The following is a 22,613-nucleotide window of genomic DNA, read 5'->3' as shown; positions in this document are numbered from 1 at the left end:
CCCTTGAGCCTCACATCCGCCATGTCATTAAAACCTCCTTCTTTTATCTCCGCAACATCGCCAAACTCAGACCCTCTCTCACACCTCCCGCTGCTGAAAGACTCATCCATGCCTTCATCTCCTCCCGACTGGACTATTGCAACTCACTTCTCCTTGGCATCAGCTCCACCTACATCAATCGACTCCAACTGGTCCAGAACGCAGCCACCTGACTCATCACCCACACCAAATCTTGGCATCACATCACTCCAGTCCTCAAACAACTTCACTGGCTTCCCATCTCCCACCGGATCAACTATAAAATCCTGATCCTCACCTACAAAGCCCTCCAACATCTGGCCCCCCCATATCTCACTGACCTCCTCTACCCCTACCAACCCTCACGGTCCCTCAGATCCACATCAGCCGGTCTCCTCTCCATCCACAAGTCCAACCTCCGCAGTTTTGGGGACAGAGCCTTCTCCAGGGCAGCTCCCAGGCTCTGGAACTCTCTCCCCCAGCTGATCCGCAATTCCGTGTCCCTCACAATCTTCCAGTCCCGCCTCAAGACCCATCTCTTCACCTCTGCCTATCCTTAGCCCCACGTCCCCCTCCCTTTTCATCTGTGCATTAATTGCCTCATATTGTGTTTTGTATTGAATTCTGTCTTTACTTTGTGTACTAGTCATGTCTCTTACTATTTATTTCATTCCCCTTACATGTTTTTCCTCTACCTGCTAATTTTTGGTAAGGTGTCCTTGAGACTCTTGAAAGGCGCCCATAAATAAAATGTATTATTATTATTAAAATGTCTTTGATGTGATGCATTCTGTAGAAACCATAATTTTCCTGTACCTCTGACCATTATTATTATTATAACTTTTTTAATACTGAAGATATGAAAGTGAATTAGGAATTAGACTTGATTTTTAAAATCTCAAAATGTTGTAACATTGCTAGAAATACACAACCCATTCCTTCTCTCCAGAGATGCTGCCTGTCCCGCTGAGTTACTCCAGCATTGTGTGTGTGTGACTTCTTCCGTCTTGCGGTGTGCGGGTCGGAATATGTTGTGGGCGGCAGCGGCTGCAAAGTTGCTTTGGGCAGCAGCAGGCCCATGGGCCCACGTGACCCTGGCCGGGGATCACGTGACGCGCCCCGGAGGGGCCGGTGTCCCATGATCTTTGCTGGTGCATTCGCTGATCACGTGACGTGCGCGGCGACGGGGCAGCCGGTGACGTGCCTGATGATCACGTGACACGCGTTGCCGGGGGTCGAGCGGCGGCGTGATGGTTGATCACGTGGCGGGGGGGGGCATGGGCAGCTAGTGACGCGCAAAGATCTTGGTGACGCGGACGCTGGTCACGTGTGCCTCTGTGCTGGGCCCCCCGGTGACGCTGGGCTCTGGTCACGTGACGAGGGGGTGCTGGGCCCCGGTGACGCGGCCGCTTTGTTACGGCGGGCGGGCGGCCGGCCCCGGCGGCGCAGCAGCAGCAGCAGCAGCAACAACAACAACAGCGACGACGGAGGTGAAAGTGGAGGATGCGGCAGCAGCAGCAGCAGCAGCGAAGAGGGTGAAGGCCTCTCCCTCCCTACCCAGCATGATGGAGTACCGGGCCGGCCTGCCCGGCGCCGCTTCCGACAACGAGCAGGACGAGGACGACGAGGCCGCCGCCGCCGCTGGAGGAGGAAGAAGATACTGTCCAATCCCCGACGCGGGCTGGCTGAGGCAGAGTCAGGTTCGGGTTGACCCGGGAGCGCGGCTGGGGCTGGGGGTGTGTGGACCTGGGGCTGGGGGTGTGTGGACCTGGGGCTGCATTTGTGTGGACCTGGGGCTTGGGGGTGTGTGGACCTGGGGCTGGGGCTGGGGGTGTGTGGACCTGGGGCTGGGGGTGTGTGGACCTGGGGCTGGGGGTGTGTGGACCTGGGGCTGGGGGTGTGTGGACCTGGGGCTGGGGCTGGGGGTGTGTGGACCTGGGGCTGGGGGGTGTGTGTGGGGACCTGGGGCTGGGGCTGGGGGTGTGTGGACCTGGGGGCTGGGGTGTGTGGACCTGGGGCTGGGGGTATGTGGACCTGGGGCTGGGGGCTGGGGGTGTGTGGACCTGGGGCTGGGGGTATGTGTGGACGTGGGGCTGGGGGTATGTGGACCTGGGGCTGGGGGTATGTGGACCTGGGGCTGGGGCTGGGGGTATGTGGACCTGGGGCTGGGGCTGGGGCTGGGGTGGTGTGTGGACCTGGGGCTGGGGGTGTGTGGACCTGGGGCTGGGGGGTGTGTGGACCTGGGGCTGGGGGTGTGGACCTGGGGCTGGGGGTGTGGACGTGGGGCTGGGGGGGTGTGGACCTGGGGCTGGGGGTGTGGGGCTGGGGCTGGGGGTGTGGGGCTGGGGCTGGGGGTGTGTGGACCTGGGGCTGGGGGTGTGGGGCTGGGGCTGGGGCTGGGGTGTGTGTGGGGCTGGGGGTGGTGGGGCTGGGGCTGGGGGTGTGGGGCTGGGGCTGGGGCTGGGGGGGTGTGGACCTGGGGGGTGGGGGTGTGGGGGCTGGGGCTGGGGGGTGTGGGGCTGGGGCTGGGGCTGGGGGGGGGTGTGGACCTGGGGCTGGGGGTGTGGGGGCTGGGGCTGGGGGTGTGTGGACCTGGGGCTGGGGGGGGGGGGGTGTGGACGTGGGGCTGGGGGTGTGAACGCGCTGCTGGGGCTGGGGGAGAGAGGGGGACATTTTAATCAGAGGCTGGTGAATCTGTGCAATTCACTTTTCTTCCGTCGCCTCGACCTCCGTGCCATTTTCTGTGGGAAGTTGTCCTCACCAACCGGTGATGACCCTGTCTCCACTGCCCCCCTCCTCCTGGACTCCCCACAACGGCCTCTCTAGACCTCTTTATTTATAACTGCCGGCGGGACATCATAAACCGCATTAACTTTTCCACTCCCTTCACCTACTCCAACCTCACCCCCTCTGAACGTACAGCCCTCCGCTCACTGCAGCAACCCCGACATGATAATCAAACCCGTCGACAAGGGAGGTACCGTGGTAGTCTGGCAAGCTGACCTTTACCGGGCTGAGGCCAGGCAACAACTCTCAGACACCCCCTCCTACTTATCCTTGGACCATGATCCCACAGACGAGCACCAGGTCTTAATCTTAAACACCATTTCTGATTTCATCACTTCTGGCTGTCTGCCTTCACAGACTCCAACCTTATTGTTCCCCAGCCCCGCACAGCCTGGTTTTACCTTCTTCCCAAAATCCACAAACACAACTGCCCTGGCAGACCCATTGTTTCTGCCTGCTGTCCCACGGAAATGATTTCCATGTACCTCGACTCCATACTATCTCCCCCCCCCCCTTTGTGGGTATGTTGATCAATCCCTGTTCCAAGCGTACACTGGCCCTATCCTCGAACTCTATCTCCGTTACATTAATGCCTGCATCGGTTCTACCTCCTACACACATGTAGAACTCATGACCTTCAACTTCACCAATTTTTATTCCGTATTCAAATTTACATGGACCATCTCCGACACCACCCTCCCCGTTCTTGATCTCACAGTCTCCCCATCACAGGAATTAGACTATTGACTGACGTCTATTACATACCCGCTGATTCCTACAACTATCTCGACTACACTTCTTCCCACCCTGCTTCATGCAAAGACTCTATCACCTACTCTCAATTCCTCTGTCTACGTTGTATCTGTGCTAATATGAGTTGTTCCATACTAGAATATCTGAGAGAAGAAGGGGTCTCGAAACATCACCCATTCCTTCTCTCCAGAGATGCTGCCTGGCCCGTTGAGTTACTCCAGCCTTTTGTGTCTAACTCATTTTTAAGGCTAGATTCTTGATTAGTTCAGGTGTATGGGGAGATGGCAGGAGAATGGGGTCAGGAGGGAGAAATAGTTCAGCTATGACTGAATGGTGGAGTAGACAATGGGCCAAGTGGCTTAATTCTGCTCCTATAACTTGGGACATAGAGGGTGGAGACGGGGGGGTGGGGTGGGGGGGGGGGGGGGGGGGGTGAGGGGATAGAAAAGGGTTGGGGGGGAGGAGATTAGGGTGAATGGGGGGTGTGAAGAGGGGGGGGATGTGGGGGTTTCTGGGGGTTAGAGGATATCTGTGTGGTGGGGGGGGGTGATTAGATTTATCAGTACTTAAGTGATAGGAGTAGAATTAGGCTACTTGGCTCATCAAGTCTGCTCTACCATTCAATCTGATGGCTGATCTATCTCTCCTGCCTTCTCCCCATAACCCCTGACACATAGACTAATTGAGAATCTATCTTATCTGTGCCTTAAAAATATCCATTGACTACCTTCACAGCAAAGGGTTCCACAGATTCACCATCATCCGACTTAAGAAATTCCTCCTCAACACCTTCCTAGAGGAACTTCCTTTAATTCTGAGGCTAGGACCTCTTGTCCCAGACTCTCCCACCAGTGGCAACATTCTCTCCACATCCACTATTTGTTTTGGGTCGTAACCCATCTTAAGACTGAAAACAGGTGATGGGGCCCCAATCCATACTTTTAGTCTGAAGAAAGGTCTTGACATGAAATGTCACCTATCCTTTTTCTGCAAAGATTGAGAGTCAATATTTAATTTGCACACCTTCATGAGTGGGGTCAGGTTCTCTCTACCTGCCACTTTTATGCCACTTGCGTTACCTTCATGCTGGGTACGTGTTGCTGGGTATGTGTTGCTGTGTTCTGGCAAGGATGGCACAGTGGTGCAGCAGTAGAGATGTTGCCTGACTGCGCCAGAGATCCGGGTTTGAGACTGACTATGGGTGCTGTCTGTACAGAGTTTGCGCGTTCTCCCCGTGACCACGTGGATTTTCTTTGGGTGCTCTGGTTTCCTCCCATATTCCAAAGATATACAGGGTTGTAGGTTAATTGGCTTCTATAAAGTTGTAAATTGTTGCTCGTGTGTAGGATAGTGCTGGTGTGCGGGGTGATCGCTTGTAGGCCAAAGGGCTTGTTTCTGTGCAGTATGTCTAAAGTCTAATGACTTATCTTGGAGAACTGGTTTCATCACAAGGGGATGTAAAGTTTATTTTAGAGATACAAGCATGAGGTCAGGTAACCAACCAACCGGCACATCTTTCAGATGTGGGAAGAAATGAGCACCCGGAGGAAACCCGTGCGGTCACGGGGAGAACGTGCAAACTTCACACAGACAGCACCTAAGGTTAGGATTGAAGCTGGGTCTCTGACGTTGTGAGGCAGCTGCTCCAGTGTACCACACTGTTCTATTCTGGGTTGTTTTTTTTGTGCATCTTGCCCTGCTCCACAGTGAATGGGTGGTGAGTCCAGCTGTCCTTTGATGCTGACTGGCAATGCCTGTACGTTCTAGGTGTACACGGGTGGTGTGGAGAGTGTTTGTCACAAGCAGCAGGAGCTGATGCAGAAGACTGTGGAGTGCCGGTGGAGACTGGCTGAAGCCCAGCAGAGACTTTGCAACCTGGAGCTGCACAACTCTGAGTCTTTGGAGCAGGAGCGTGCCAAAGCACAGACTGAATACTGGGAGCTGAAAAAGAAAGAGGACGAATGGAGGCAGAAGGAAGAGGAGCTGATCTGGAATGAGAGGTTGAGTTCGTGGAATATTGACACTGTCAGCAAAGAAGGATTTAATAAGGTGCGGTATCTTTGCAGCATGAAGCATGTCGCAGAGTTGTCCCTGGACCAGTGGGGAGAACCCCAACACCTTTGCACCGCACTCTCATCCCAAAAATGGGGTACAAGGTTGTAATAAATAATATAGAGCTGCTAAACAATAAAGCTGGAGTAACTCAGCGGGATAGGCAACATCTCTGGAGAGAAGGAATGGGCGACGTTTCGGGTGAACGGTCTCAACTCGAAACGTCACCCACTCTCCAGAAATGCTGCTGAGTTACTCCAACTCTTTGTGTCTATTTTCGGCTTAAACCAGCATCTGCAGTTCCTTCTAACACAAAGCTGTTAAGAAGTTGTGAAAACCCGACTGGTCCTTTTTGATGAAGGAAGCACATTCTTTCCTTTGGATTCCCTACTTGTACTTGTATCCTTATCTCCTAACCTCACATCTTTTGCCGCTGACCTCTGTCCAACTATCTGCCAATCAACCTCTGAAGAAGGGTCTCGACCCAAAACATCACCCATTCCATCTATCCAGAGATGTTGCCTGTCCCGCTGAGTTACTCCAGCCTTTTCCGTCCATCCACCTTCCTTCCTCACCTGTATCACCTATCACTTGCCAGGCTTTGTCCTACTTCTTGTATCTTTCTAGTATGTCGTCCCCCACCTCCCCCACCACAGTCAATCTGAAGAAGGGTCCTGACCCAAAATGTCACCTATTTGCGTTTGCCAGAGATGCTGCCAGACCTGCTGGGTCCAGCACTCGCTGTCTTTTCATGTAAGGCACAAAGTTGTTTGGGACCACAAGCCATTCAATAAAGCACTCTGGGGGTGGGCAGCAACCGTGCACTGAGAAAAGTTCCATTGGCTGAGCTGCGTAGCCTTTCCATTATTGGTCGTGTTGGGACGGGTGTGTTGGGTGGGTTGTGTGAAACTGGAATGGATTCAACCTGGTGCTAACCACAGCCCCAGCCAGCGTGCTGCACTCTTCATGTAAAAACATGGCCCACACATCTCCATTGAACTTTGCCCCATTGAACAATGTCTCTCTAGTCATTGACATTTCCACCCTGTGGAAAAAGGTTTTGACTGTCCACCCTATCTATGCTACTCATAATTTTATATACTTGTCTCAGGTCCCCCAACCTCCGGTGCTCCAGAGAAACCAATCCAAGTTTGTCTGATCTCTCCTTTTAGCTAATGCCTCCCCTAATCCAGGCAGCAAGGTTAAATGACATGGAGAAACCTGTTTCTCCCCCCACCCTCTGGTGTGTCTGCAAGACATGCATCAAAGGTGGTGAGATGAAACAAAACTCACCTTATAAATTGATTCTTGTTTTTTTATTTTTTTGTAATACCAGAGTGTGATCAACAAAAGCATAAAGTGTAAAGAAGTCGAGGAAGAGAAGTATGGGAAAAATGCAACATTTGCACAGAAATATGAACAACAGATCAGGCATTTCGGTAAGTGGACAGCACGTGGACAATATGTGGTAAGCTATGATAAATGGTTTGAGTTTATTATTGTCACGCATACTGAGATACAGTGAAAAGTTTTGCCAGCCAAACAGATCATACACCTATATACTTATTTGTGTGTTAGTGTATTTGTGTGTTTTTCTGTGATTCACATCTCATACATGACGCGCTAACGGTGAAATCTCTCCATCAATGAGGTCTCCATCTCCCCCTCATCTCCACCCATCTAAAACAAATGAATGAAAGATATACGAAAAAGTAACAAAGTAACGATGACAAAAGAAACAGGCTACTGTTAGCTGTTTGGAAGGTAGACAAAAATGCTGGAGAAACTCAGCAGGTGAGGCAGCATCTATGGAGAGAAGGAATAGGCGACGTTTCGGGTCGAGACCCATCTTCGGACATTGTTGTCTGTTTGCTAGTTGAGAACAGGAGCCTGGCGCGACTTGGGTGGGGGAGGGATGGAGACAGAGGGTGCAGAGTTACTTGAAGTTAGAGAATTCAATATTCATACCACTAGGTTGGAAGCTGCCCAAACGTATTTAAAAGTATCCATTCTGGCTTCTTTCTACATCCAGAATTCGTTTTTTATTAGTTTAGAGAGAGGGAGAGCATGGAAACGGATCCTTCGGCCCATCGAGTCCACAACAACCATTGATCATCCACTCGTGCTAGTTGTGTGTTATCCCACTTCCTCATCCACTCCCTGCACTTTTAGAGGCCAGTTAATCCACAAACCCGTATGTCTCTGGGATGTGAGTGTGCAAACAAAGAATTTCACTGTGTCTAGTCGCATGTGACAATAAAGTATTCCATTCCAAACTGAAGCACTTGGAGGAAACCCATGTGGCCACATGGAGCGTGTGCAAACTCATCATAGACAGAGCCCAGGTTCAAAATCAAACTCGGGTCACTGGCTCGGTGAAATGCAGCTCCACTAGCTGAGCCACTGTGCTGTTCTAAATTAGAAGGGCAATGCTGCATTGAAATTCCATCTCATGCAAATTCTTCCCCCATCTGCAGTCAGAAATATGCAGTTTTTAAGAGACGCAGTGTGGAAACGGGTCCTTCGGCCCACCAAGCCCATGCCGACAGCCAATCGCGCTGTCATGCACACTAGGGACAATTTACAGAAGCCAATTAACCCACAACCCTGTACGTCTTTGGAATGTGCGCGGAAACCGGAGCACCCGGAGGAAAGCCACGCGGTCACTGAGAATGTGCAAACTCCGTACAGACAGCACCCGCAGTCGGGATCGAACCAGGGTCTCTGGCGCTGAAAGGCAGCAACTCTACCGCTGCGCCCCCGTGCCGCCCACATTGTCACCTTGAAGGAATTTTGTAGCCGATGCACAATACATGTTTTACTGTGTGAAATTTACTGTGTGAAATTGCCTCTTGCTCATTCTCGCCAATGTAATGGTCGCATTGGTGGCAGCAAATGCTGGAGTAACGTACCTTCTTTCCCGTCAGGCATGTTGAAGCGGTGGGTTGACAGCCAGAGATATTTGTCCGACCACCCTCACCTTGTTTGTCAAGAGACTGCTAATTACTTGATAAAGTGGTGCTTTCATTTAAAAGAGGAGGAGGTAAGTGGGAGAGATTTAATAACTTCTGTTCAGGGCTGTGGGGAGCATATTTTTGCCTGGTCTGTCTCATTCAGGTCTATTTGCCTGGACCCGAATGAGACCATTAACCCTGGTCTAATTTGGGTTAATGCCTCCACTTTAAATTGAGCAGGCCTGTTCTGCTGCTGAAGGTAGCAATTTCATTGTTCTGTTCTCTATACGTCTGACAGTGAAACATACATTTAAAGCAAAAAAAGACTGGAGTCTTGATTGAAAGACGAAATCGGGCAAATCAGGTGGCATTGGTAGAGAAACAGTCAATGTTTTGGGCTGTAGATAGTCACAAAATGTTGGAATAACTCAGCGGGACAGGCAGCATCTCTGGATATAAGGAATGGGTGACGTTTCAATAGACAATAGGTGCAGGAGTAGGCCATTCGTCCCTTCGAGACAGCATTGCCATTCATGGCTGATCATCCACATTCAGTACCCTGTTCCTGCTTCTCCGCATATCCCCTGACTCCGCTCTCTCTCTTGAAAGCATCCAGAGAATTGGCCTCCACTGCCTTCTGAGGCAGAGTATTCCACAGATTCGCAACTCTGGGTAAAAAAGTTTTTCCTCATTTCTGATCTGAATGGCCTACCCCTTATTCAGACCCTTGCTTTCGGGTCTGAAGAAGGGTCTCGACCTGAAGCATCGCCTATCCAAAACCAGCATCTGCATTTCCTTCCTGCGCAGTGTTTTGGGTTGATTGTACCTTAGCAGTTCAGTTGATTCCTGTTTATTGCCATTTTCTATATGGGGGAAACAGTGGGTTCAGAAGCAAAGGTGCTTTTACTAAATGTCAGTGAATTTTTAATTTATAATGTGGTTATGTTATTAAAGAACCAGCTGGTAACCTGCAAGGAAAGCATCATACTTAATCCAGTGACAGATAGTTTACTTACCCAGTGAAGCACGCCCCTTACTTGTGAAAGGAATGGAAGATGATAAGAGTTTTTTCAAAGGGATCATGTTCAGCACAGGTATTGAGGGCCAAAGAGGTGGTTCCTAGGCTGCACTGTTTGGCTTTGCATTTGTTATTGTTGTAGTGAATAGTTTTTTTTTGCATGCGATCCAATCACACCAGATACACCATACCTGGATACAATCAGACGGCCGTCAAGCACTGGAGTAACTCAGCAGGTCTGGCAGCATCTCTGGAGAACAGGGATGAACGACGTTTTGGCTCTGAAGCAGGTTTTATCCTGCCCTCTTCTCTTCCAGCTTTCTCTCTTCCCCCCCCCCCCCTCACCCCAACCATCAGTCTGAAGAAGGGTCCAGACCTGGCACGTCACCTATCTATGTGATCCACGGATGCTGCCTGAGGTACTCCAGCACTTTGTGTCCTTTTGTGCATTAATGTGCATCTGCAGTTCTTATGGGATGCCCAGTCTCTAACCTGTTCTTGCGGCCATTATAATTTTCTGGCCTGAGTTCAGCTGGCTTCTGATCAGTGAAACTCAAATACATCAATAAAGCAAAGGGGAAGATACAGAGTGCAGAATATAGATCTCAGCATTGTCGCGTGTCAGTTCCATAGGCACAGTCCAACGTCCTAAATGCGGTAGAGGTGAATCGGACAGTCGCTAGCTTCTGGAAGGACCCATCCTGCTTCCTGTAATATAGACTACACTTCTTCCCAACCTGCTTCCTGTAGAGACAATCCGCTACTCCCAATTCCTCCATCTACGCCCTAGAGAGGTCCTCATTCTTTAGGGAATGAGGGTTCCCCTCTTCCATCATAGACAAGGCCCTCACTGGGGTCTTCTCGAAATATCCTGCAGCTCCGCTCTTGCTCCCCCTCTCCCAGTTGTAACAGGGACAGAGTCCCCCTTGTCCTCATCGTCCACCCCATCAGCCGTCGCACACATCACATAATTCTCCAACATTTTCGCCACCACCAACGGGATCCCACCACGAGTCACACCTTCCCATCTCCACTGCTTTCCGCAGAGACCGTTCCCTCCGCAACTCCCTTCCCACCCAAACCACCCCCTCCCCGGGTACTTTCCCCAGCAACCGTAGGAGATGTAACACCTGTCCCTGTACCTCCCACCTCGACTCTGTCCAAGGACCCCAACAGTCTTTTCAGGTGAGGCAGAGGTTCACTTGCACCTCCTCCAATCTCATCTACTGTTTTCGTTTTTCCAGGTGTAGACTCTTATATATTGGCCAGACCAAGCGCAGGCTTAGTGATCGTTTCGCTGAACACCTCCGCTCAGTCCGCCAAAACCTATCTGATCTCCTGGTTGCTAAACACTTTCCCTCCTCCCCCTCCTATTCCCAATCTGACCTCTCTGTCCTGTGCCTCCTCCATTATCAATGGGACCCAGTGCAAATTTCAGGAACAGCACCTCATATTTTTCTTGGGTAGTTTACACCCCAGCGGTATGAACATTGACTTCTCTAACTTCAAGTAGCCCTTGTTTTCCCTCTCTCTCCATCCCCTTCCCAGTTCTCCCACCAGTCTTACTGTCTCCCACTACTTTTTATTCTGTTTGCTTTGAACAGAGACAAAAAAAAGCAGCTAAACTCCCAGCCAAAAGTGATCTATTCAACATTTTCCTTGATCACCACTCCCCTTGTCCTGTTTTCCCACTTTGTACTTCCTTCCTTATCTCTGTACCTCCCTCTCCCCTAACATTAGTCTGAAGAAGGGTCTCGACCCGAAACGTCACCCATTCCTTTTCTCCACAGATGCTGCCTATCCTGCTGAGTCGCTCCAGCATTTTGTCTATCTTCTGGAAGGACCTGTTTTATGTTATTGTAATACAGCTTCTCCTTATTCTTGCTGCCACACACTTTAGCACCAAAAGATAATTTGTTTGCTTCTTCTTGTTCAATTTGCAGAAACAGGCACTGATGGAGCAAGTGGCTCATCAAGCTGTTGTTATGCAGTTCATCATGGAGCTGGGAAGAAGCCTTCAACAAGATCCCCGGGGCTGCTTCCGGCAGTTCTTCGAGAAAGCAAAAGTAAGGTCATGACCAAAAAAAATGGTGGAAATGGGAATAGAATATAAATGCAGCACAGTGGCGCAGCTGGTGGAGCCGCTTCCTCCCAGCTCCAGGGACCCTGGTTCAATGCTGACCTTGGGTGCTGTCGTGTGTGCAGTTTGCTCATGCTCCCTGTGACCGCCTGGGTTGCCTCCTGGTGCTCCAGATTCCTCCCACATCCCCAAAACGTGCAGGCTTTAAATTTAATTTCCCTGTCAATTCCTCCTGGTGTGTGGAAAGTGGATGCGTAAGCGAGATCATGTATGATCGATGGTCAGTGGAAGAGCCTGTTTTAGTGCTGTATGTTTTGTTTAAAGAGACCGTCGGAAGTGGACCCTTTGCCTGCTCACACTAGTTCTAGCTTATCCCACTTTCCCATCCATTCCCTACAAATTGGAGCAATTTCACAGAGGCCGGTCGACCTCCCAAAACCTGCATGTCGTTTGGATGTGGGAAGAAACCGGAGCATCCGAAGGAATCCTATGCAGTCATGGGTAGAACATGCAAGGTATACCAGCTGCGCCACTGTGCTGCCCACACTATCGTTCAATTAATTACTCCCTTTAAGTTCCCTCCCCATAAAGATTAGAAATCCTGATCGTAAAGCTCAATTGTTGCTCCACTGATAATGATGTTGTTTGCTGGAGTAACTCAGTGGGTCAGGCAGCATCTCAGGAGAACATGGGTAGGTGACGTTTCGGGTTGGGACCCTTCTTCAGACTGAAGAAAGATTCCAACCCAACATGGCGTCAGTTTGAGGAAGGGTTCCGATACGATACAATACGAAAAGACTTTCTTCATCCCTGGAGGGAATTGGTCTGCCGACAGTCACAACACACAAGGTTCACAAAGTTGAAATTAAAAGTAACAGTCATCTCCATTGTCATCACCTCTCCCTTCACGTTCATCGACTGCAAGGCCCCACTGCCACTGAGTCTCCAGCTCCCGCCGAGGGTCCATGTTGCCACCGAGGCTCCCGCTGCCGAGGCTCCCATCACTGCCACCTCTGAGGCTCCTTCTGCCCAGACAGGCCTCGCCGTCCGGCTTCACCGCAGTCACCTGGGGGGGGAGGGGGAGGGGGCAAGTTGGGCTACCACGGCGCATTGTGGTCAGTCGTCGTTCTGGTCTTCAGTGTCACGGTTTTTCGGCAGGTGGATCGGGCCTGCGTGGCTCCCCGGGAACTACCGACCCGATATATCACCTAACCATGTTCTTCTCCTGAAATGCTGCCTGACCCGCTCTACTGTCCATTCTGTCCAAAACTTTGGTTCTCCTGCTACCCGCGTAATTAGGGACATTTACAAGAGCCATGTAACATGCCAGCACGTTTCTTGGGATGTTGAGGGGAAACTGGAGCACCCAGAAAACCATACAATTACAAGAAAGGCATGCAAACTCAACAGGAAAGATGCCGTATGTAGTATAGTTTAGAGATACAGCATGGAAACGGGCTCTTCGGCCCACTGGGTCAGCCCTGACCAGTGATCACCCATGCACTAGTACTATCCTACATACGAAGGATCATTTTTTGCAGAAACCAATTAACCAACTTCTTTTTATTGAGTCCACACACGAGGTTAGAAGTCGTTCAGCCAGAGCTGAACACACTTCTCGGCATCTGCACACGATGGTGTCTGTCGAGCGCTTCTTGTGCGTGGCGGTGGAAAGATAGGTGGCAACAGGGCCACGACGAGAACACTCTTTCCTTGACCCCATTAACCTACCAACTTGCATGTGTTCAAGTGGGAGGAGACTGGAGCACCCACACCATCACAGGGAGAACTCGCAAACACCATACAGACAGCACCCGTAGTCAGGATCGAACCTGGGTCTCTGGTGCTGTGAGGCTGCATCTACCGCTGCGCCACCGCGCCGCATTGTTGGGATCAATCCTGGAGTCCGGGGCGATTGGCTTCCATTGCGATTGGAGCCATTGGCAATCAAACCAGTGTTAAATCTATTCCACCCACCTTGTTTATTACCAAAGCAGAACCAAAGGGAACTAATCGGACTGCCTAAATCTTTGCCTTCCTACTCAGAGATATGTTCTCCTGGTATACTGTCCTGTTACATTAGGTAGGGCTGCACAAGTCCTTCACAATCCTGATATATTGAATTGTTCACAATGCCATCTGTTCTTGTTTCTCACTGGCTCGCTTCACCCCCACACGAAGATAGCTGAAGAGGGATACATGGAAGCTTTCAACGCTGAACTAGACGCATTTATCCAGAGGGTCCGAGAATTTGCCGAAGCAAAATCCACTGAGACGGTGCCAACGCAGAAGGCAGTGTTACACCAGAATCGCTTGGATGCTTGTGCTCTGCATCCTGTGGAGGTGTTCAAGTCTTTGCCACAGGCAAGTACCTTACACTATGGGATTCACTTCATTTTATCCTTCGTGTCCAGGTTTGCAATGCGGCAAAATATCTGAGTATGTGGTTTGTTTTTTAGCAAATTGAGTTCAAGTGCAGTCAAACTTGTGTTTGGGGTTGAAGCCGTGTGCATACGTCTGCCATCCAGTTTTTGCTTTGTTGTCCATCTTTCCCATTTTTCTTCTCGGCCTGTGCCTCATCTCCGTGTTCCAAAAGCACTGCAGTAAAGCTTGGCCCAAATTAAAAGCAGTCTGCTCTAATCTGCACATTTCGGAATGTGCCCCTGTATGATGTGAGACCCTAAACGTTTGCTACATACATCTAGAAATATATTGTTCAGCTCCTGTTGGTCCCACCAGAAGCAGCCTTCCAGTCACCAGAGTACCTGAAGACCAATTCTTGAGCATGTCTTGGATTTGAATGGCTGCCATTCCATGGCCTATACTATTCTGAATTCATTGCCACAGAAGGCTTGTGGACGCCAATCCATGGATATTGTTACGGTGGAGATTGACAGGGTCTTGATTAGTACTCGGGGTGTGGGGTGAAGGCAGGAGAGAGGGAAAGAAAGATCAGCCATGATTGAATGACAGCCGAACGGCCTAGTTCTGCTCATATAACTTATGAACTGACCAGTCAGCCAAGTGGAGCGATGTCAAAAGCCTTGCTAAAATCGATACTGGACCCCTCTCCTCAAAATCAATCCTTGACCCCCTCACCTTGCCATCATTAACACCCTTGCTTAACCTGTTGAGTGTAGAGATATTTCCTGCCACTCTTTTGTGGAAGATTGTCAAAAGGTCATTCTGTGATTGCAGCCCAGCCAAAAGGTTCCACCCCTCTCGCTGCCATGGAGATATGGAATGAGCTCTTGATCTCCATTATAACAAGTTATTTCCGCCTTCCAAGAGCTCAAACGGTGTTTCCAGTTGCAAGATGTCCACATTCTCCAGAATGTGCTAAGCAAAGTTCTGATCAGGCTTGAAAAGGTCCTTTTTTTTTTGTTTTTTGCTTTTCCTCTCTCCTACTTTCTGGATTCAGCTTCACGGAACATTCCTTCCCAGGGAGATGAGCTATGGCTGGCCTCCCCCAACGTGTGTGTTTTCTTTGAAAACCTGGCATGCTCCCATCAGGCGGGAACGGGAGGGAGCCTTCCGCACCGCCCTCTGATCAGCAACCGCGTTGCTTCCTATGGTGCAAACCTTTCCTCCGTTACCTGGCAAGCCAGGGGAGTTGTGCAATGTTGCCCCATCAAACCGGGGCCGACCAGACAACATCCCTGCCACCAACAAACCCAGCAATGAGGATATAAATTACCGACAAATTACAAACCTTCCTGACTTGCAAATAATTCCCATCATCGATTCATACAACACGGAAGCAGGCCCTGTGGCCCAATTCATCCATGCTAACCCAGAAGCCCCTTCCAAGTCCCAGTTGGTCCATATCCCTCCCCCCTTCTTAGGCCCCCATCAGTCGTGGCTGGCCATATATGGACCATATATGCTATTCCCTATATGGAGGACGCCTGTGCGTGACTTTGTTTAACTTGGGGAGACTGGTGCACAGACAGCCACCCCACGGTCCTTGACACATCTGGGTCAGGATCCAGTGGCTTGGAGTCCAAGACGACCGGAGACCCTTTTCTGCTGCAGCCTTCATCCGCCTTCCCAGCCGTTGTGACGCTCCACTAAGGTCAGCCATCGTCCTCCGCCTGTTCCACCATCGAGGGCTTGGTCGAATTGCTCTTTGTCAGAGACCTCCTCCTCGACCTTACAGCCATGGGTGGCCCTACCAGGAGCATCGCTCCAGACGGCATCGCTCTCAGGATCTCAGGTACACACAAGCTTCTCCACCACGACAAGATGACAGTCCATGGAGAACGCCCCCCCGCCAAACCGAACCTATCCATGTAACTGTCCAAGTGTCCATTCCCCACTAACCGGACAGTTCCCCTGTTGTGCTGGGGCAGACTGCGTACCATCACCAGAGTACTTGGAGACTCTGGGTGCTGGTATTGTTGAGTACCTCTGGTGATTGCTAGATTAAAATCCTCACAGATCTTTGCAGATGCATTTGTCAGTAGCCCTCACCAATAGCCTTGTACTTGGCTCCCATTTTCCATAAATCTTTCACAATGAAACTCCATGTGTACGAAGGAACTGCAGATGCTGATTTACCCCAAAGATAGACACAAAATGCTGGATTAACTCAGTGGGGCAGGCAGCATCTCTGGAGAGAAGGCTTGGGTGACGTTTTGGATCGGGAACCATCTTCAACACGTCAGTCTGAAGAAAGGTCACAACCCGGATTGTCACCTAAGCCTTCTCTCCAAAGATGCTGCAAAAGTTTTTATAGATATGTGAAAAGAAAGAGATTAGTTAAAACAAATGTAGGTCCCTTGCAGTCAGAAACAGGTGAGTTGATCATGGGGAACCAGGATATGGCGGACCAATTGAATAACTACTTTGGTTCCGTCTTCACTAAGGAAGACATAAATAATCTGCCGGAAATAGCAGGGGCCCGCGGGTCAAAGGAGTTGGAGGAATTGAGTGAAATCCAGGTTAGTCGGGAAGTGGTGTTGGGTAAATTGAATGGATTAAAGGCCGATAAATCCCCAGGGCCAGATAGGCTGCATCCCAGAGTACTTAAGGAAGTAGCTCCAGAAATAGTGGATGCATTAGTAATAATCTTTCAAAACTCTTTAGATTCTGGAGTAGTTCCAGAGGATTGGCGGGTAGCAAACGTAACCCCACTTTTTAAGAAGGGAGGGAGAGAGAAAACGGGGAATTACAGACCAGTTAGTCTAACATCGGTAGTGGGGAAACTGCTAGAGTCAGTTATTAAAGATGGGATAGCAGCACATTTGGAAAGTGGTGAAATCATTGGACAAAGTCAGCATGGATTTATGAAAGGTAAATCATGTCTGACGAATCTTATAGAATTTTTCGAGGATGTAACTAGTAGCGTGGATAGGGGAGAACCAGTGGATGGGGTGTATCTGGACTTCCAGAAGGCTTTCGACAAGGTCCCACATAAGAGATTAGTATACAAACTTAAAGCACACGGCATTGGGGGTTCAGTATTGATGTGGATAGAGAACTGGCTGGCAAACAGGAAGCAAAGAGTAGGAGTAAACGGGTCCTTTTCACAATGGCAGGCAGTGACTAGTGGGGTACCGCAAGGCTCAGTACTGGGACCCCAGCTATTTACAATATATATTAGTGATCTGGATGAGGGAATTGAAGGCAATATCTCCAGGTTTGCGGATGACAGTAAGCTGGGGGGCAGTGTTAGCTGTGAGGAGGATGCTAGGAGACTGCAAGGTGACTTGGATAGGCTGGGTGAGTGGGCAAATGTTTGGCAGATGCAGTATAATGTGGATAAATGCGAGGTTATCCATTTTGGTGGCAAAAACGGGAAAGCAGACTATTATCTAAATGGTGGCCGATTGGGAAAGAGGGAGATGCAGCGAGACCTGGGTGTCATGGTACACCAGTCATTGAAGGTAGGCATGCAGGTGCAGCAGGCAGTAAAGAAAGCGAATGGTATGTTGGCTTTCATAGCAAGAGGATTTGAGTATAGGAGCAGGGAGGTTCTACTGCAGTTGTACAGGGTCTTGGTGAGACCACACCTGGAGTATTGCGTGCAGTTTTGGTCTCCAAATCTGAGGAAGGACATTATTGCCATAGAGGGAGTGCAGAGAAGGTTCATCAGACTGATTCCTGGGATGTCAGGACTGTCTTATGAAGAAAGACTGGATAGACTTGGTTTATACTCTCTAGAATTTAGGAGATTGAGAGTGGATCTTATAGAAATTTACAAAATTCTTAAGGGGTTGGACAGGCTAGATGCAGGAAGATTGTTCCCGATGTTGGGGAAGTCCAGGACAAGGGGTCACAGCTTAAGGATAAGGGGGAAATCCTTTAAAACCGAGATGAGGAGAACTTTTTTCACACAGAGAGTGGTGAATCTCTGGAGCTCTCTGCCACAGAGGGTAGTTGAGGCCAGTTCATTGGCTATATTTAAGAGGGAGTTAGATGTGGCCCTTGTGGCCAAGGAGATCAGAGGGTATGGAGAGAAGGCAGGTATGGGATACTGAGTTGGATGATCAGCCATGATCATATTGAATGGCGGTGCAGGCTCGAAGGGGTGAATGGCCTACTGCTGCACCTAATTTCTATGTTTCTATGTCCCGCTGGTTATTCCAGCATTTTGTGTCCATTCGCAATGAAACACCAGCTCGCTTGACTGCAGTGAAATAACTGCATTGTTAAAGATGGAATATTCCTAATTTAACACACTCCCTACATAGCACACCTGAAATGGTCTGTTCCCGATATTCACCAAATGGCAGCCCAATTTTGTGTGCACCCCAAGACTGATCTGTGATTCAGCTTTGTGTTTAGTTTAGAGATACAGCGCTGAAACGGCCCACTGAGTCCGCACCGATCAGCGATCCCCGCACAGTGACACTAACCTACAAGAGGAACAATGTTTGCATTTATGCCAAGCCAATTAACCTACAAACCTGCATGTCTTTGGAGCGTGGGAGGAAATTGAAGTTCTCGGAGAAAACCCAAGTGGTCTTGGGGAGAGCGTACAAAGTCCATACAGACGAGCACCCATAGCCAGGATCGAACCTGCATCTCTGGCGCTGTAAGGCACCAACTCTCCCGCTGCACCACCGTGCCGCCCCAGGCGCAAGGCTTTGGATACAGGCTGCAGCATCAATGTTGTGTGGATCAAGCTGGGGGGGGGGGGGGGGGGGGGACTGCATCCCTTGGCCCTAAATGTAATGGCAGTCTAGGTTAAGGAACGTGGAAATCAAGACAATCTTGGCTGCTAGCCCCCATGCTTTTCATTAGATTCTGAGGCACAAGATGCACGTGGGAGCTGGTTTCAAGTGGTCCTTCATTCTGTAGCATTGTTTATATTGCATTTGTGTAATGTATTTCACATCTTGGGAATGTCCTGTAGTGGATCCATTCTATTGATCCCCGATCACAGAGATTTCAGATTTGGCTGTTTGAAAAATAGTTGGTATCTGGGAAGCTGAGGCAGCTGTGTGTTTTGGATAATTCCTCGGCAACTTTTAGTACCGGACAGAACCAGCAGTGGCCTGTACTCCGCCTCCACAAGCAGTTTACGTAACCAAGATGATGGGCGTCAGAGGTTACGAGGAGTCCAACAAAGGGGGTTGTGAGTGGAAATATAGATCAGCTATGATTGAATAGCAGAGGAGACTCGATGGGGCAAATGGCCCAAATCTGCTCTGGTGTCTTGTGGTCCTATGAACCCCACAAGTATGGGGTTGGGCCAGTATGGCAAAGCATTTTAGTTTAGTTTAAAGATACTGCACGGAAACAGGCCCTTTGGCCCACTGAGTCTGTGCCGACCAATGATCCCCGTATGCTAGCACTATACCATGTATTTCCTTCTCTTAATTTCCATTCACAACTGATACAGTTTCCATGACTTAGTCGGCCAGCAGGTTGCTTTCAAAGTGAACAAACATCCCCTTTGACAGTTTGAGTGCAAGCACATGTCGCCTTAATGTTGCGTTCTTCGTCCCCCTGTGCCAGGTCAGCAATCGTGATCGAGCTCCCTGTGTTTCTCTTCTACAGGTTGCCGAGCAATACTTGCAGCACTACATTGATGCAGGCCTAAGGATCTACCGTACTCAAGAAGCCAAAGAGGAGAGGAGTGAAGAGCCTAGAATGGACATATCGTAAATGTTTAGCAATAACGCTGTCTACTAGAAATCCACATAAAACATTTTCACTACAGTGGAAGAGAAGCCGGCTATTTTTGTATGTAACTGTTAACTTGCCTGTTCGAATGCTGCACTTTATATTCGGCAGGAGTGTTTTAAAAAACAAAACAAAATTAGCTGTGTTTTATTGAACCCCAAACTGATGGTGGTATGAATCGGATGTTTGAGCATCTTGAGGATGGCTGTTTTGAAGTGCAGTGCAGGATTCGTGGATCCATGTTCTCTCCTCCTCCCCCATCCTCGACAAAAGCATGCTACCCAGTGGAATTGGTCCGTCAGATTCCAGAGTAAATTATGCACAGGGTTTTTTCTCCTCCGCCTCCATTTCTCTGGTGTGCAGCTGCTTCATAGGGGGCTGAGTTCCTGACAAGCGAGGCAGGAGGCAGCCCAGTGGGAAGTAGGTACTGAAAATGTTGTTTTTGAGACAAAAGGGAATCGTGCCTTGGACCTCTGCTGCAGAGTGTACATTTCTCTCAGCGCAAGCAATAATACTGTGAGCATGAATAGATTTCCCATCCGTACTAACCTTTCAGCAAATTTACCCTGCTGTGCAGTACTGTAATTTTAACAAATTAACATCTGCCTAAATCCTGGAATGTTTGAAATGAAAAGTTCATAGGAAACTAGGAGAGAAGGCCGCACTTTGCAAGCGGATCTGAAAACCGACCTCTCATCGCCCACTTTTGATTTTTTAATTTTTTTTTAGAAGGGGTTCATTGGCAGCTTGGCAAGTCTCAAGTTCTGATTTGGGAACCGTTTTGGCATTTGGTAATACTAAAACAGGGTTCCGCTTCCATTCAAGCAATGCTTCGGCCTTGGAAGTTCATGGCGTCTGGGTCAGACTGGCAACGCAACTTTACATCTGGCGTCAGTAAAGCACGCTTGTGCTCTGTGGACAATAGAATCCTGATGATCAGCAGCAGGGCTTAATAGGCAGAGGATTCGCACGTGGGAATCCCAAATTCGACATCCCATTCGGATCTGCAATGTCTTTCAAGAGGCTTTGCCCCTGCCACGACCTCTCCTCCAGCTTTCCCCCTCCACGTCACTACCAATCAGTCTAAAAGGTCCAGACCCGAAATGGCGCCTGCCATTCCCTCAGCAGATGCAAACTGACCTGCTTAGCTCTTCCAGAGCTTTGCAATTTTTTTTTTTTTGCTGGAGATTCCAGCCACCACAGTTTCTTGTGGCACAGCTTTTGCACCGTGGAGGAAAGATTTGGAGGGTGGGGTTCTGGAAACGAGAACAGACTGCAGTAGAGGTGAGTGGAGGAGTCGCTGTTGTGATGTGCAGAGAAGTTTCTGCAGAGCTCTCAAGCAGTACAGGGCAACCCTGATTTCACAGCCAGGTTATTATGTGAGTGTGTGTGTGCGCACGCGCACACTTTTAAATTGACAGCACAGTTGTGGAAACAGCTGTCTACCTCTTTTGTCATGGACGTCTGAATCACAGGAGCAGAATTGATTAATTATATTGCATTTTGGGAGGATGGAATTTACTGACTATGGTTCCCAGTTAATCTGTATAACGCAATGATGCTTCTATATATTGCTCAAGTTCTCTGAACTAAAAAAGTGAATTCCTGAGTGATAAAGATAAGGAGTTTGTACAATCCGAACTGCTTGGAGCTGCAGTGGTTTGGTTGGGGCGATCCATGAAAAACACTGACTTTTTGTATTCTTGTGAATAAATGTACAGTACTGACACCAGTGAAATGAGTGTCAAAAGATATTGTTTGACTGGACAAGCTAAACCTGATACTGTGAGGCTCGGATATTTTGTAATGGGTGTCTGGCATTGCACTCTTCACGCAAAACTTGAATCAGTAATAGCGGAGGCAAGATGTGGTTCTAGAAAAAGCCATTGACTGCAGAGTCTTGGTTTCCAAGTAATCTCGTCTCCTATGGTTCACCCAATTTTATTTAATCATTGTCCATGATGTAACTGCTTGTATATGTGTTTTTTTTTGTTGCCAAGTCTATCTGCAGATCTGTATACAAACGTTGCAAAATGAAAATTTGCACCTTCTAAGGATGCTGAACGATAACTTAGTTGCACTGATTTATTTACTATGCTTTTTAAAAGAGAAAATTAATTGCTTGGTATGAATAAACTTGAAAATAAGGATGGTAGTTCTCCTAGGATCTTCATTCCCATCACATTATCTCAGATACAGGATTTTAAGGGAGATCCTGAACAAGATTTAAACAGGGGAGGTTTATTGGCTTGGAGTTTATTTTCTATCATTGATAGAGTCAAATGTTTAATTGTTATATGTATCAGCGGCAGAACAATGACATTTATTACTTTTGCTGCAGCTTAACAGTGTAAACATCACACATGAATATAATAAAAAAAATACAACAAATTAATAGCAGTAATGCTAGGCATAAATCTGAATTTTAATTTGAAGATCGACATGGCTATGCCTCGAGGTTGAAGATGATGGTCTACATTCTGTTGTTTTTATGGACTCTCAGGTGGCTTATGAGTCCAGTCCTGGCTTTGCAGCTCAGAACGAAGACGCCTGTGCGTGTGTTTGTTTAACGTGTACTTGACGTTGCACTCCAAGAAGCACACGCTCCTTCACAAATCAATCAACTCATTCCCATGGCAAGGGAACCAAGACAATTGTAGCTGATAGACCTGTTGCAGCCTTCATCCGCCTTCACAGCTGTTGAGTTCAAGATAACTGTCCGCCTAGTCTGCCGTTGAGGTCTTGTAGGTTGGATCATTCTTAGTCTGGACCCTCATCCTCGACCTTACCGCCATGGGGGGCCATACCAGAAGCTGGT

General features: G+C 49.0%; 1 protein-coding gene across 1 annotated transcript; it reads left to right on the top strand.

Annotated features, from left to right (window-relative positions):
* The first annotated feature begins 1,424 nt into the window (after positions 1 to 1,424).
* Positions 1,425 to 21,945, top strand: LOC129695351 (hsp90 co-chaperone Cdc37-like 1). Its single transcript, XM_055632215.1, has 7 exons — positions 1,425 to 1,718; positions 5,326 to 5,607; positions 6,947 to 7,049; positions 8,538 to 8,653; positions 11,526 to 11,648; positions 13,844 to 14,026; positions 19,670 to 21,945. Exons 1-7 carry the CDS (start codon positions 1,581 to 1,583, stop codon positions 19,775 to 19,777), a joined length of 1,053 nt encoding a protein of 350 aa, XP_055488190.1. The 5' UTR covers positions 1,425 to 1,580; the 3' UTR covers positions 19,778 to 21,945.
* The last annotated feature ends 668 nt before the right edge of the window (positions 21,946 to 22,613 follow it).

Source organism: Leucoraja erinacea, chromosome 3 (genome assembly GCF_028641065.1).
Source record: "Leucoraja erinacea ecotype New England chromosome 3, Leri_hhj_1, whole genome shotgun sequence".
NCBI classification, from domain to species: Eukaryota; Metazoa; Chordata; class Chondrichthyes; order Rajiformes; family Rajidae; genus Leucoraja; species Leucoraja erinaceus.
This window is presented reverse-complemented; position numbering and strand designations above follow the sequence as displayed.

Coding starts and splice junctions, on each gene's coding strand:
- LOC129695351 (XM_055632215.1), top strand. CDS start 1,581: ATGATGGAGTACCGGGCCGGCCTGCCCGGCGCCGCTTCCGACAACGAG. Junction 7,050..8,537: donor ACAACAGATCAGGCATTTCG/GTAAGTGGACAG, acceptor CTTTCCCGTCAG/GCATGTTGAAGCGGTGGGTT. Junction 8,654..11,525: donor TTCATTTAAAAGAGGAGGAG/GTAAGTGGGAGA, acceptor TTCAATTTGCAG/AAACAGGCACTGATGGAGCA.